The 14,493-nt window shown below is 38.6% G+C and overlaps 1 protein-coding gene across 1 annotated transcript; it reads right to left on the reverse strand.

Annotated features, from left to right (window-relative positions):
- Window positions 1-253: 253 nt before the first annotated feature.
- On the reverse strand, window positions 254-3,889 carry LOC115975977 (probable inactive receptor kinase At5g16590). The gene is made up of 2 exons (XM_031097033.1): window positions 2,458-3,889; window positions 254-1,356 (listed from the first exon to the last, which is right to left on the reverse strand). The coding sequence occupies exons 1-2, from the start codon at window positions 3,680-3,682 to the stop codon at window positions 686-688; spliced, it is 1,896 nt and encodes a 631-aa protein (XP_030952893.1). The 5' UTR covers window positions 3,683-3,889; the 3' UTR covers window positions 254-685.
- Between the last annotated feature and the right edge of the window lie 10,604 nt (window positions 3,890-14,493).

Consider the following 14,493-nt stretch of genomic DNA (forward strand, 5'->3'; position numbering starts at 1 on the left):
CCAGCTGAAATAGTAAAGCATTTTGCAGGGAATAAGTGTCTTTATTCACTTTTTGACTCCCATTTCAACTTTAGGAGTTCTCCAAGGTTGCATCTAGTAATAGCATATGGTCACTTGAAAGTGGTTTCAACTGAAATTTTAGATGAGTTTTCTCATTCTGGCTGAGTTCATTACATTAAGAAAGTAAGATTCCATGAACAAGTCCAGTTCAGACTATAAAATGGTTTGACAAGTAAGACAGACTTAACTCCTTTCCCTTGTAATACTTGTACGACATTGCTAATTGCACATCACATGATAAAATCTCAAGTCTGAGACCAGCCTTACTGAATATTGACTGGGAACAGGATGCCAAATAAAATAAGTAAAACCAACAAACCAAATTAGCATCAAAGCTAGAGAGAGTGGGGGATTACAATAGTAATCTACCCAACTAGAGCAGTGCAACTCTCATTGACAATATGGACCCAACCAAATAAAATAATGACATTGAAATTCCCCCTTGTTATAAAATACTGTATATAAGTAAACTAAAGAGGAGGAAGAAAAGCCTACAATGAAAATTGGCAAAGGCCAAAGGATAAAAGAAAAAGGAAGACAAGGGAGCTTGAAGAGTTGATTTCTTCAGAAAGACAACCCATGAATAAACAAACAATTGAGAATATAGTGCAATAATGGAAGACTTCTATACTGAAGATGCCGGTGCCCCTGAATTTGCAGAGTGGAACTGCTGTGAGAACCCTTCATCTTCATCATAAAACAATTCAGGACTGGTTTCTTGCATTTGCTGTGATCTAAAACTACAGAGATCCTCAATTTGGTTTGTCACCTCAGCTATTGAAGGACGCTTATCGGGGTACGGAGCAGTACATTCAAGAGCTATCTGTAAGAGTTGAACCATTTCATCCTCAACATTCTGGTACCTAAGAAGCTCGGCGTCAAAAACCTCAGAAGTCCACTCCTCTTGAACAACAGATTGGACCCATCTTGGGAGGTCCACACCCTCCTCATTCAGCAAGGTATGAGTGGGAGGCTTCCCTGTAAGCAGCTCCAATAGCAGTACACCGAAGCTATAGACATCTGCTTTTTGAGATACTTTTGAAGGATCTGTGACTTCTGGGGCACGATAACCATCAATGCGGTAGGGGGTAGAGGTGGGAAGCGCAAGACGTGCGAGGCCAAAGTCAGAGACCCGAGCTTCATACGATACGGTGAGGAGGATATTTGATGACTTGATGTTACCATGGGAGATTGTGGAGCCATATGAATGTATGAATGTGATTGCACGGGCAGCTCCAAGAGCAATGCCAGACCTGGTTTCCCAATTCAATGGAGTCCTATTAGACCCTCTTTGTCCTGCAGTGAAAAAACAGAGGAATAGATGAAATTAGAAATGCAGTAAACCAGGAATTAATCCAGAATTTTAATCTCAACCTGAAAAAGCAGTTAACTTTAATTTTCAAATAAAATGTTTTACATCACAAATACCAGTTTTCAATGTTTTTCAATTTTTGACACTTCTTTTCTGTTGGTATGGATTTAAAAAGTGCTCAACCGAAAGTTCCTGACTAATGAACAGATATACATGGTCTTTCATCACCAGCATTGCAGTCACAGACACACAAAGCAAGCACAATTCTACATTTCGCAGAGGAAAAAAAAAAGAAAAAAAAAGAAGCAAACGCATACATCATTTCAATTGAATGTGATCACGATTCAAGCCCCCCAAGACAACTCACAAGAATCTTCAATTGCACAATCAACGCAAATTTCAGAACTTCTCCACAACTGTGGTATAACAACATGTTAATAATGAAACCATCAAAGTCATTAGCATCAATAACAATTACAGTTGCATACAGACACACACACACACACAAATTCCTCAAGACATTTCAAAAGAATTTCAAAATATTGATAAACCAACAAAATTACTGTATGTCTTCATCTGTTTCAAACAAACATAAAAAGTTTTCCTTTTACTTCTAATCCATTTAGCAAGTAGAATTTGAGTTTCCAACAAACTACCAACCATAAAGTTTACATTGTAGAAGCATTGAGAAATTGTCTCTAATAGGTCTAATTGTGTAGAATTCATGATAATCATAATGGTTCTTGACCAAAGATCTCATCAATTTTCCATAAAACCATGGTAAATTTTGAAGACACATAACAAGAACATTGGAGGAGATATAACGAAATAGGCAGATATAATTTATCTAGAATAGCAATTCAATGAGAAATACATACAAACATGAGCCAAGTGAAATAATGGTTGTAGAGACATGATTGTACTACCAAAACATAAATGCATCAACAGTGAATAGGGAATGCAGGTGATGATCCTAACAGAGGTAGCACAATATAGACATAATAAAACCCACAATCATGAAATTTGCCAAAAAGGAAAGGAAACAAAATAATTAGGACAGGAAAGCCAAGAAAGAAAATGCTGACCATGTAAGAGTGCAGATAAGCTTCCCAAGGGCACGTAATCATAAACAAGAAGCTTCTCATCTCTATTGTAATAATAACCCCTCAATGTAACCAAATTGACATGAACCATCCTTCCAATCTCATCAATCCTTTCCCTGAATTCATTCTCCGAAACTTTCACATCCTTCAACCTCTTCACCACCACAGCCATTCCCATTTCCAAAGTGGCCTTATACGCAGTCCCAAAAGTCCCCTTTCCTAACACCTCCGCCGATGCCTTCAACAAGTCCTCCAAATCAAAAGTCTTCGCCACATTCCCAAAGAACACTAAACTCTTACTACTCCTCGCACTAGCACTCGCAGACATAGTACTCCTACTCTCACTCTCTTCCACCACTATTTTCTCTCTCGGAATCTCAACATCCCTACCCCTCGCCGGCACAAAATCTTTCCCATTACTCTTTCTCTTCTGACAGAGAACAATCAAAAGCACCATGACGATCACAAACACAATAAACGACCCGATCACAATCCCAGCAATTGCAGCACCAGACAGCTTGTTCCCACTCCCACTCCCACTACAAGCCTCCAATGGCTTCCCACAAAGCGAATTACCTTCAAAAGCACTCGTGGGCAATCCCGAAAGCCTTTCCGGCACCGACCCATTTAACCGATTGAAAGAAACATTAAACTGAGTCAAACTCGAGATATTGATATGAGGAATTCCCCCAGAAAAAGCATTCCTCTCCAAAAGCAGAGTACCCAACCTCGTCAAATTGTTAATCCTATCCGATATCTCCCCTGAAAAGTTATTATCAGCAAGATTTAAACGCACAAGACTCTGCATATCATACAAAAACCCCGGAATTTCACCAGTAAGGGAATTCTTTTGCAAGTAAAGGTTGTGAAGCAGAGCAAGGTTTGCAAAGTCAGGGGGTATAGGCCCAGAGAGTGCGTTGAAACGGAGAGACAGAGTGATCAGTTGGGTCAAGTTTCCGATTCCTATTGGCAATTGGCCCACTAAGCCCATCCCAGGAAGCCGAAGCTCTGTAACCCTGTTCTGTGTGCAGGTAACACCGTTCCATAAACATGGAGAGGCTGAGATATTCCATAGCCGTAAGCGTCCTTTAACGGCGTTACGGAGAGAAACCAGAGCTGCTCTATCTGATTCCAGATCAAAAGCTCTGTTTGTAAAAACGCTCAAAGACACAGAGAGAAAGAGAATAAGAATACTAATACTATGCATACTGGTTTTTTAGTTGTAATATAGTTGAGTATTGTTTTTGTTCTGGACAAGTTGGAAAGAGAAACATAAGACCAGAAAAACAACACAACTGTCTATTAAGATTTTTGAGAGAGAGAGAGGGAGTGAGTGAGAGGAGGCAGAGGTGGTGGTTGGGGCTTGGTTTTTGTAGTAAAACCTCAAACCCCTAGAGATGGTTAAAAGTCGGCTGTGTCTAGTCGTTGCTTTCTTTTTCTCTTTTATTCCTTCTGTTTTTCTTTTTCTTTTCTTTTATATATTTTGAGGTGTAGTTTACGGGTGTCCAAATACATCTCTTAAATCACCTCATCCGGCCACTTTTAGTATTTAAGACTAAGAGTTTGTTGTTTCTCACAAAAAAAAAAAAAAAAAAAAAAAAAAAAAAAAAAAAAGACTAAGAGTCTATTTGGATCTGTTTATTTTGCTGAAATTAAAATTTTTTTACTGAAAGTACTAAATAAAGATAAAAGTTAGCCGAAATAGTACAGTGAGATCTATGAATAATACCAAAAATAAACTGAATAGTAAAATAAGTTGGTTTTTTAATTTGGAGCCAAACGCGCATTAAGTGTAACATCTTTATAGTAATTCTTAAGATCTCATGATATTCCTAAGACTTTTAATAATATTTTTTACTAGTATTTTAGAGTCACTCATAAGAAACTACTCCTTACAAATAACTTAGTATATGTGGGACTGAGACTATATACATTTGAGAAAATAGTCAGTGATACTCGAAAAAATCTAGATACCATCGTTTGTAAAAGAAAAAAAAAGTCGAGGTATAATTTTTTTTTTTTAATTTTCCAATATAAATGAGATCCAATAATTCTAGTATCATAAAATATTCCACATACTTTGTCACAAAAATCTTATGTGGCTGACTGTGTTTATGCCTATCACTTTTACATGGACCAAGCTTTTTTTCTCCAATCCTATTTGGCAAAGTTTGTATAATAAGTTGTGATCTTATAATTTTTTAATGAGATCTCTCAGAATCTCCTCAATCATTGTACTTGGGCACTCCAACAACAAAAATTAAAGAATAATGGAAAATATTAGTGTTATTATAAATTTTATTATTAAAAAAAATTACAAATTGATGTGACAATTGATACCATTTAAAGAACATAATGATAAATATTTGAATTACATGACTTATATGGTTTATATGAAATTTACGGTATCTCGCATTTCTTTGGAATAAGAGTTGTGTTACGGTTAGTGTTAAGGACACAATAAATTGACGCAACAAACAATGTGTAAATGTCTTATATATCAAAATAAAATAATAAAATATAAAATCTAGACCTAACATAAATAAAAATATAGAAGTATTATGTCTATAATATTTTTACAACAAATTTGAGGTGATAAGTTGTTATTAGTTTTAATTTGAATAAACTACTGAAATTACTTTTTTGCTTACCAATAATAACCTGTCACTCAAGACTTTTTTTTAAAAAAATGTCACTTAGAATTTGTTGTGAAAGTATTGTAAAAATATTACCAATATAATTTTTTCACAAAAATAATAATATTACAAAAATATGTGAAATTTTACTGTGTGCATAAAATTTCTCTTTGATAAATTTTTTTTTTTTTGAGAAACTTCTCTTTGATAAATTGGGAACGGAAATGGTATTGTTAGGTACTCTTCTTTTGACGTGGAAAATGATTGGGGAAAAGGTAAAAGGCCAAAAGGCTGACTCTGATTAATAGGAGTTAAGGGAAGCTTCTTCCACCAAAATCATCCAACGCGGATTAGAATGGTCCAATGTGATTTTTTATTTTATTCCCACCGAAAAATAAAGTAAAATAAAAATAAAATATAATATAATAATGAGGGGCTTTAGAGCATTGTTGAAATTTGTGAAGTGCTGTGCTTTTGGGTTCCTTGCGTAAGCCACAAGTTGGATTTTAATTTTGGTTAGAAAATTTGATTTCGTAATTAGCTTTGATAAATTAAATAGTACTAATATTATTTTATGAGACAGATGGCTCTTTTTTTTTTTTTTTTTTAGAGAGAGAGAGAGAGAATAATTAGTCTGAATATCTTATAAGATCTGAATTTATTTTATTTTTGCAAGATTATATTATTAATTTTAGAAATCGGTCCAATATTAGCTCCTAATAATAATTAATAGCAATATATTAGGGGATTTGATTTCATCATTAGCTGTCAATACGTTCTTGCAGTTTATACGAGATTCAAGAATGTACACTCACACAAGTGTTTCTGCACCATTAAAGAAAGTTCTTCCCTCGGATTTTATAACTCACGGGTCAAAAGAATTGCAAAAAAAAAAAAACCTATAAAAATCATTAGCTGTCAAGTGCAAAAAAGAAAAGAAAGTTCGGTCCTCGCAGTATTTTAAGGGTTTGCCTTTCTATTGCACATTTTGTGTATTCAAAGATCACACAATATTTAACACATGTTTTAAAATAGTCAAGCGTAGGTTTTGTGCCCTGTGTTATGCTTAATGTGAAGGACGGATGCCTCACGCATATAATCATAATTCTTTATTTTTCAAAGATTATTATAACAATAAGGTTTTGGCTTAATTTCAACACTCTTGTTTATTGGACATGTCATGTTTTTAAATGGTCACATATTGGTCTTTATCTCATCTAATATACGATGAATTGAACAAAAGTAAAAGTATAATGATGAAGAGTGAGGTGAGGTTTGGCCCGGATACATGATGCTATTACTATTAAGTTATCACTTGAACATTTGAACCTCATTAAGTGAAAGTCTTATCCATAAGTAAAAGTTGAGCGATAAAAATCATTTCTATCCTAGGCTTTTAAACTATATAATAAAAGTATGGTATTTTATTTATTTTTTTTTTGATAATTTGATAGTTAGAGAAGGGGATTTAAATTCTAGATGTTTCTATTTGAAAACACCAAAAGATACTAGTTAAGTTAAAAGGCTCTTGACAATAAAAGTATGGTCTTAAAAAGTTGTGACACTATGACTGTCATCATTGTGTAACAAGTAGTTAAATTCTTTTTATGCCACGTGACAAGTATTATGAAGATTTAGCTCAACATGTTCTATTCAATATAGCCCATATGAGTAGAAGAAGAACTGAACTCAGTATTATAAAGGATTATGAAATTCTATTCTAGTTTTACAAATCTTAATTTTTTATAAACTATGTTAAAATATTACATAGTTCTCCTATATATAATTTGGTATGGTTTTAAATAAAGCCCTAAAATTAAAAAATTTCAATTAAAATCATGAAAATTTTAAATAGTTTCAATATGTTCCCTCACTGATTCATTATTAATTAAAAATAACAAAAATTCAAGAAAATTGTGACTAGACATATTTTTAGGAAAACAGAAAAAGAGAACTTTCATGTGAAATAATAAGACAGTTTATATATATATATATATATATATATATATATATTGTATGAACACGATTTGTAACGACCCGTAACAGTGTTGGGTTCGTACGTAAAAAGGCCCAAACAATATCACTTATAGAACGTGGGTTTGAAAGGCTAGGTCTTGGTCACAAGACAGTGGTTTTTCGTGGTGTCCATACATAGTTAAATGGTGTTCGCCCTAGGAGTCTTTCTCCTGGAGGCGGGCTAGGAGGTTCTGGTTTTTTGCCATTTTTCCCAACCAGCCTTTGTGGTGCATTAACCTTTACATTATATAGCCCTTCTTGGTTGATCTTAGCCCTCCACTTGTTGGTCAGGCAGGTACCTACTTCTGTACCCGTCCCATCAGTTGTCCCTCCTTGTTTTCTGTTAGTTGCGATGATCGAAGTCATCCTGCCCAGGTGTCTTTTCTCATTAATATAGTCAGGACGCAGGCTGGGGCATTTAATGCGGAGGGGACGTGTTTACCTTGAACCAATTTTGCACCGTACCTCCACGTAGGACCCATTCTACTCGCATCCCCTTCAATGGGGCTGTTTGGGGATAACCATCATCAAGATGTTGCTCTTCCCCTTGAAGTCCTGGAGTGCCGAGGAGAGGGTCGTCCTCAATCGTCCCCCCTGACTCCTCTACCTTTCATCATTCGTTCTCGGCACACACCCTCCTCGGCATGGGCCCCGAGCCCTAATAGAACGTGGGCCGGATCATAAGTTCCCCAGTCCCACAATAGCCCCTCAAAATCCTGCTATCCGACTCCTCGGGCGGATAGGAGGGTTTTGATGACATCAGACATCTGCCAATGTCTGTCAATCCTTGTCATCTATCGGTTCCCGAGACTTTTCATCTGCCCGAGACACGTTCTTGGAGCCCTTGGAAGGTGAAACGTGGCCTCATTAAATACAGGCAGCTAGGTGTTTCCCACGTTCTACGGCATGATGAAGATTGAACGGTGGTGATCCCTTGGTCTTTATGGGCGGGAAAATTTATGCAGTTTACCCTAGAAAGTATAAAAGATTTTTTGGAACGGATCCGCCTCTTCAGTTTTGCACTTACGAGTTCTAACGCGTACACCCTGGGTTCATTTGAACTTTCGTCCAAACTCAAGTCTATCTCCAGCACAAAAAGCCTATTTGAAGCGTCTTTCCTCTTTTATGTAAGTTTCCTACTTCCATTGACTCATGCTTTTTCTTTTCTGGGTTTATTTTTCTCTGGTTCCCTTTCTTCTCCCGTCGCTGGTTGAGTTTATTTACTAAATCATAGAGATTGTCAAATCGAGACTGAGGAAATTAGTTGATACTGAGGAGGCGATGAATAAGTTTATTGCCGATTACAAGATTCCTCCCAACGTAAGTCTGAGGCATTGTAAGATGGGGGAGTGGCACTATAAGAGGGAAACGAGCGAGGTAGTAATTCCCGCCCTCGCCTTTGTAGAGGGGGGTATGAGAATCCCTATGGGGCCGGTAACGACGGGTTACCTCAGGCACTTTCGATTAGCCCCCACCCAGTGTACTGGTAACATGTTTAGGATTCTGGGTTGCGTGGATGCTTTAAACGAAAAGATGGGTTTAAGACTAACCCACCATGACATGAATTGGTGCTATAATCTCCAAGATTTGAAAGGGAAATCCTACTACATGAAGACGAGAGACGAAAGGGTTCGATTAATTCAATGCCTCCCTGATTCCAACAAGGGTTTAAACAAGGATTTCCTGATCGTCGACGGTGAATGACATGATGGCAATCCATGCCCCATAGTAGAAGGAAAGCTAGGTGGGGTATTGGGAATGGAAGGGTGCTAACCCTTTACGCCATTCTAATCTGACGTGGTTCAGTAACTAACCATGCATATGTGTTTTTCTTTTGCAGATCCACACGCTTATCAACGGCATTTTCATTTAGTTAACCAGGTGGACTTGGAGACCATTCTATAAGCGGCAGTTTTCGTAAATGACGGAGATGGTCAAGTCCGAGCTGCTCACAAAATATTAGGGTAAACTCCCGTTCAGAAGTCATTCGCCGACCCTAGGCACGTGATCAGCAAGAGCCGCCCTCATCTTCCAAAAATTACCGTGGTCGAGACAGGATTTCTAATCTCCGAAGCACCATCTGTCCCAAGGAGCATCCCATTGGTGGGCTCCTCCTCGTCTCATCAAATAGCGGAGGACGAAGGCGAGTCAGATCAGCCCAAGGAAGGATTTGGGGTGTTTGACCTAGCCAACCAATCCGAGGATCCTCCTGGTGATATAGGTGACCCAGCCTTGTCCGAGGTGAAATTGTCATCAGTAGGCACCTCTTCTCAAGCCGAGATGGGACTCAAGAGAAAGTCCCCGACCCCTACTCGAACTCCTCGAGGGTCAACCTGGGAAGGATACGCCAGGAATGCCACAACCCAATGTTCCTTCCCCACCACCCCAGCCCCAGATTGTCCACACTAGGTCATCTTCCTCCAAGTCACAGCCACAATCCCCTCGCCCCAAACTCCCTTCTTCGTCTCCACCAGCTCTGCCTCCTCGGCCGGAGAGTACTGATTCAAAGAGGAAGAGGAGTCCTAAGGGTAAGGAAACCGTGGATGGGGGAAAGTCCTAACCTTCCAAAGAGAGGGATGAAGCCCTGCGCGTGAAGCAACTAAAGATTGGGCACCAGAGCAAAGGTAAGGAGACCGAGGTCCAACCTTCCCAAGGCAAGGGAAAGGGGATTGAGGCCCAATCCTCGTCAAGCGTCTGGCTTCCCGCCCCAATGCTCCACGGGGGCCCACTGCTGGAAACCGCGTCCATGAAGGACCTTGGAGGTGGTGAGGGTGGCTACGTGGCAGACGCACTAGGGAGAACCCTGCTACTTCCCACTGATATGGATGGGTTAAAGAAAATGAGGATGCAGGAGGTCTTCCTTAGTACGAAGAGGTACCTGGGCATGGTAAGGTTTTTTGAAACCTAAAACTTTATTAACTCTCACTCCTGGTTTGTTATTCACGATGTATTTATCTCCCTTGACAGCCTCTCCAGGCCACCTATAAGATGGAGGAAGAGGTGAACAATAAGAGTACGGCGGCCAAGAATGAGCACTACAAGCGCTTACTAGCCACACGGACTCTCCAAGCTTCTGAAGAGGACCTTGCTAAGACTAAGACTGCCCTAACAGACGCTATCCGAGAAAGGGATAACGTCTCGGCGGGCTTAGCTAGCGCTCAGAAACAGGCCGAGGATCAAACAAAACGCCTGATAGAAGCCGAGGATCAGTTGCGAGTAGCCAAGGAGCTAATCGATGACTTAAACAGAAGACTAGCCAAGGCAGAGCATGATAAAGGTGTAGCAGAGTATGCTCGTGACGAAACCACAAGGGCCAAGCAGGAGGCTGAGTTTGCTTGAAACGAAGCTGAGGCTGCCAAGGAAAAGGCCGAGGATGATGGTTATAATGCGGGGGTAGCTAAAACCCAAGCCATCCTTAAGGCCCAAATTCCTGGAGTATGCAGGCTTTACTGCTTCCAGGTTTGGGAAGAGGCCTTAAAGCGAGCTGGGGTGAATGCTTCATCCGATTTGTGGAAAGCGGAGAACATATTCTACCCTACAGCCATTCGGGAAGCCACCTCCACCAGTTCCACGGCTGTGAGCGACCAACCCGAGAAAGAAGTCACTCAGTCGGAAACCGTACAGGTCGGCGCCTCTCTTGGCGAGCCGCTTAAAGAGGGAGAGCTTCAGGATGTGATTGAAGCATCTCAGCGTACGGATTCCGAGGTACCCAAAGAGGTTGCTGAGCCCGTGGTTGGCACTCAGATGCCTAATGTCGAAGAGCCCGCCATACCAGCCCAGCCTCTACAGGCAATTCCCCTTGTTGTGGTCCCACAGGGCACCGACGCCGATCCTGCTCAGCCTTCCTTAGAAGGAACTGCCCTCCAAGGCACTGAAGCTGATCCCGTTCCTCTTTCCCAGGATGTGGCCGATGCAAAATTAAAGAAGTAGAAACCCCGGCCAGGCTTCGTACTTGTTTTTAGTTTAACGTTTAACTTGTTTCTTTGTTATTTTTGAAAACTTTGTAATTTGCTAGTAGATTGAACTTGTTGAACACGTATATGAAATTCTTTTCTTCCTTTTTCCTTTTGGTTACTTCTTAGTTGCCCTTGCCGATGCATACTATTGTTTATGAGTTTTGAACTAATTATCTTAACACGTATGAATAATTGGGCATGCGATATACTTAGAATCATGTTTCAGAACGTTAGCTTACCTGTACCTGTAGAGCCTTGAACTCATGTCTGACCCTCATTCAATGGAGATATAGGCATCATCCGAGATGTCCCGTGTAGTGTAAGGTCCTGCTTAGTACCCAGGTTTCTTTAAAGTAGTTGGATTCCCATAGGTTTGAGTCCGAAGACCAAGCAATACCTTGATTCTGTCCAAAACTTGATAGATATTTAAGTAGTTGGTTTCCCCATAGGTTTGAGTCCGAGGACCATGCAATACCTTGGTTCTGTCCAAAACTTGATAGACATTTAAGTAGTTGGTTTCCCCATAGGTTTGAGTCCGAGGACCATGCAATACCTTGGTTCTGTCCAAAACTTGATAGAAATTTAAGTAATTGGTTTCCCCATAGGTTTGAGTCCGAGGACCATGCAATACCTTGGTTCTGTCCAAAACTTGATAGACATTTAAGTAGTTGGTTTCCCCACAAGTTTGAGTCCGAGGACCATGCAATACCTTGGTTCTGTCCAAAACTTGATAGACATTTAAGTAATTGGTTTCCCCATAGGTTTGAGTCCGAGGACCATGCAATACCTTGGTTCTGTCCAAAACTTGATAGACATTTAAGTAGTTGGTTTCCCCACAAGTTTGAGTCCGAGGACCATGCAATACCTTGGTTCTGTCCAAAACTTGATAGACATTTAAGTAGTTGGTTTCCCCATAGATTTGAGTCGGAGGACCATGCAATACCTTGGTTCTGTCCAAAACTTGATAGACATTTAAGTAGTTGGTTTCCCCATAGGTTTGAGTCTGAGGACCATGCAATACCTTGGTTCTGTCCAAAACTTTATAGATATTTAAGTAGTTGGTTTCCCCATAGGTTTGAGTTCGAGGACCATGCAATACCTTGGTTCTGTCCAAAACTTGATAGACATTTAAGTAGTTGGTTTCCCTATAGGTTTGAGTTCGAAGACCATGCAATACCTTGATTCTGTCCAAAACTTGATAGACATTTATTAGTAGTCGGGGGAATTAACCCCTCGACTATAGCATGAGACCTTGGTTTTAGGGGAGTTAGATCCTCGGCCAAGCCCCTAGAACCATCCAAGCGACTGACGCTATGAAGCGTAGCCCCTGGTAAAGAAACATAGCCCCTAGTGGAACTTTACGCTAGAACACTACAACCGGCTGTTAGAAATGACAAGGGAACTGTCTCAACCTACCGCCTATGCCAACACACAAGCCTTTCTCACAGACGGTGCCAATTGTATGGACACGATTTGTAACGACCCGTAACAGTATTGGGTTCGTACGTAAAAAGGCCCAAACAATATCACTTATAGAGCGTGGGTTTGAAAGGTTAGACCTTGGTCACAAGACATTGGTTTTTCGTGGTGTCTGTACATAGTTAAATGGTGTTCGCCCTAGGAGTCTTTCTCCTGGAGGCGGGCTAGGAGGCTCTGGTTTTTGGCCATTTTTCCCAGCCAGCCTTTGTGGTGCATTAACCTTTACATTATATAGCCCTTCTTGGTTGATCTTAGCCCTCCACTTGTTGATCAGGCAGTTTCCTACTTCTGTACCCGTCCCATCAGTTGTCCTTCCTTACTTTCTGTTAGTTACGATGATCGAAGTCGTCCTGCCCAGGTGTCTTTTCTCATTAATATGGTCAGGACGCAGGCTGGGGCATTTAATGCGGAGGGGACGTGTTTACCTTGAACCAATTTTGCACCGAATCTCCACGTAGGACCCATTCTACTCGCATCCCCTTCAATGGGGCTGTTTGGGGATAGCCATCATCAAAATGTTGCTCTTCCCCTTGAAGTCCTGGAGTGCTGAGGAGAGGGTCGTCCTCAGTCGTCCCCCCTGAGTCCTCGGCCTTTCATCATTCGTCCTCGGCACACACCCTCCTCGGCATGGACCCCGAGCCCTAATAGAACGTGGGTCGGATCATAAGTTCCCGGCCCCACATATATATTTATATATATATATATATATGTATATATATATATATATATATATATTTATATATATAAATTTATGAATGAAATAACAAGACAGCTATACTATACAAAAGTTGAGAAATGAAATAATAATCAGTCAATTATTTTTAACATAATTATATAGAAAAATTTATTAACAATAAATAAAAATTACATAAACTCATGTCCAAATATATTATATAATAAAAGTTATTTTCTACACGTTGTTATTAACCAAGTAGACACCTTCTCCTTATTGTTGTGGTTATTATTATTATTATTAATTTTCATATGAATATAGGTAATTTATTAGTTTTCTCTTTTTAAAAGGCAATTTATTAGTTTCTTTAAGTGAAATTCTACTACCAATGTTTAAAAAATATTGCACCAATTACAATCAGAGTTTCTAAAAATTTAATAAAAGAGTTATTTTTATTTTAAACAATTATATAATATATTATTTTTTAACAAATTTGGTCTTATACGATGTGTCTTTTACCATGTAAATTGAAGTAATTTTATTTATTTATTTTTACTATCTATTTTATTTTCAATTGTATTATTAATTATTTGCTTATTAAATTTATATATAATTTTTTTATTAATTGGTATCATGGATGGGTTTTTTTTTTTTTTTTGAGAGATAATTATAACATATTACTAATTAACCCCGCAACTTGAACCTTTTATCTCTTAAACCCTCAAACACTTTGTATATAAGGAGGTACCAATTCACTTTTAAAATCTTTGACAGGTGTCATGGATGGTAGTAGTACTAACAATGATTAAATGGTAAAACTTAGTAAAGTTTTAAACGTACAGTTCAAATTAGGTTTTCTAGTAAAATTTAATCACATGGAATTGTATTAACCAATAAAACACAATGATTGTTATTTATTTTGTGCAAAATAGCTATATGTTTGAATTTAATTGGGAGACATAAATTTTTTTTTTTAATTTTTTTATAGTTACAGCAGTAGGTCAATTTTTTTTTTTTGGGTTGAGTCAAAGTCAAAATAAAAGTATTTAAAAAAAATATTGTGATACTTTATTGTATCCTTGAATTTCTCCTGACTGTCCGTTAAAATAGGACTTTCCCTCTCCATTTGACATTGGTTCTATAAACAGCCTGTCATTAAAAAATAAGTAAAAAAAAAAAAAAAATATTGTTTTGTTATAATTGACACTCAGTTGTCATTGACTAGACTGAGCATATTATTTCTTATTTTATCCGTATC

This window comes from Quercus lobata, chromosome 2 (genome assembly GCF_001633185.2).
Source record: "Quercus lobata isolate SW786 chromosome 2, ValleyOak3.0 Primary Assembly, whole genome shotgun sequence".
Lineage (NCBI taxonomy): Eukaryota > Viridiplantae > Streptophyta > Magnoliopsida > Fagales > Fagaceae > Quercus > Quercus lobata.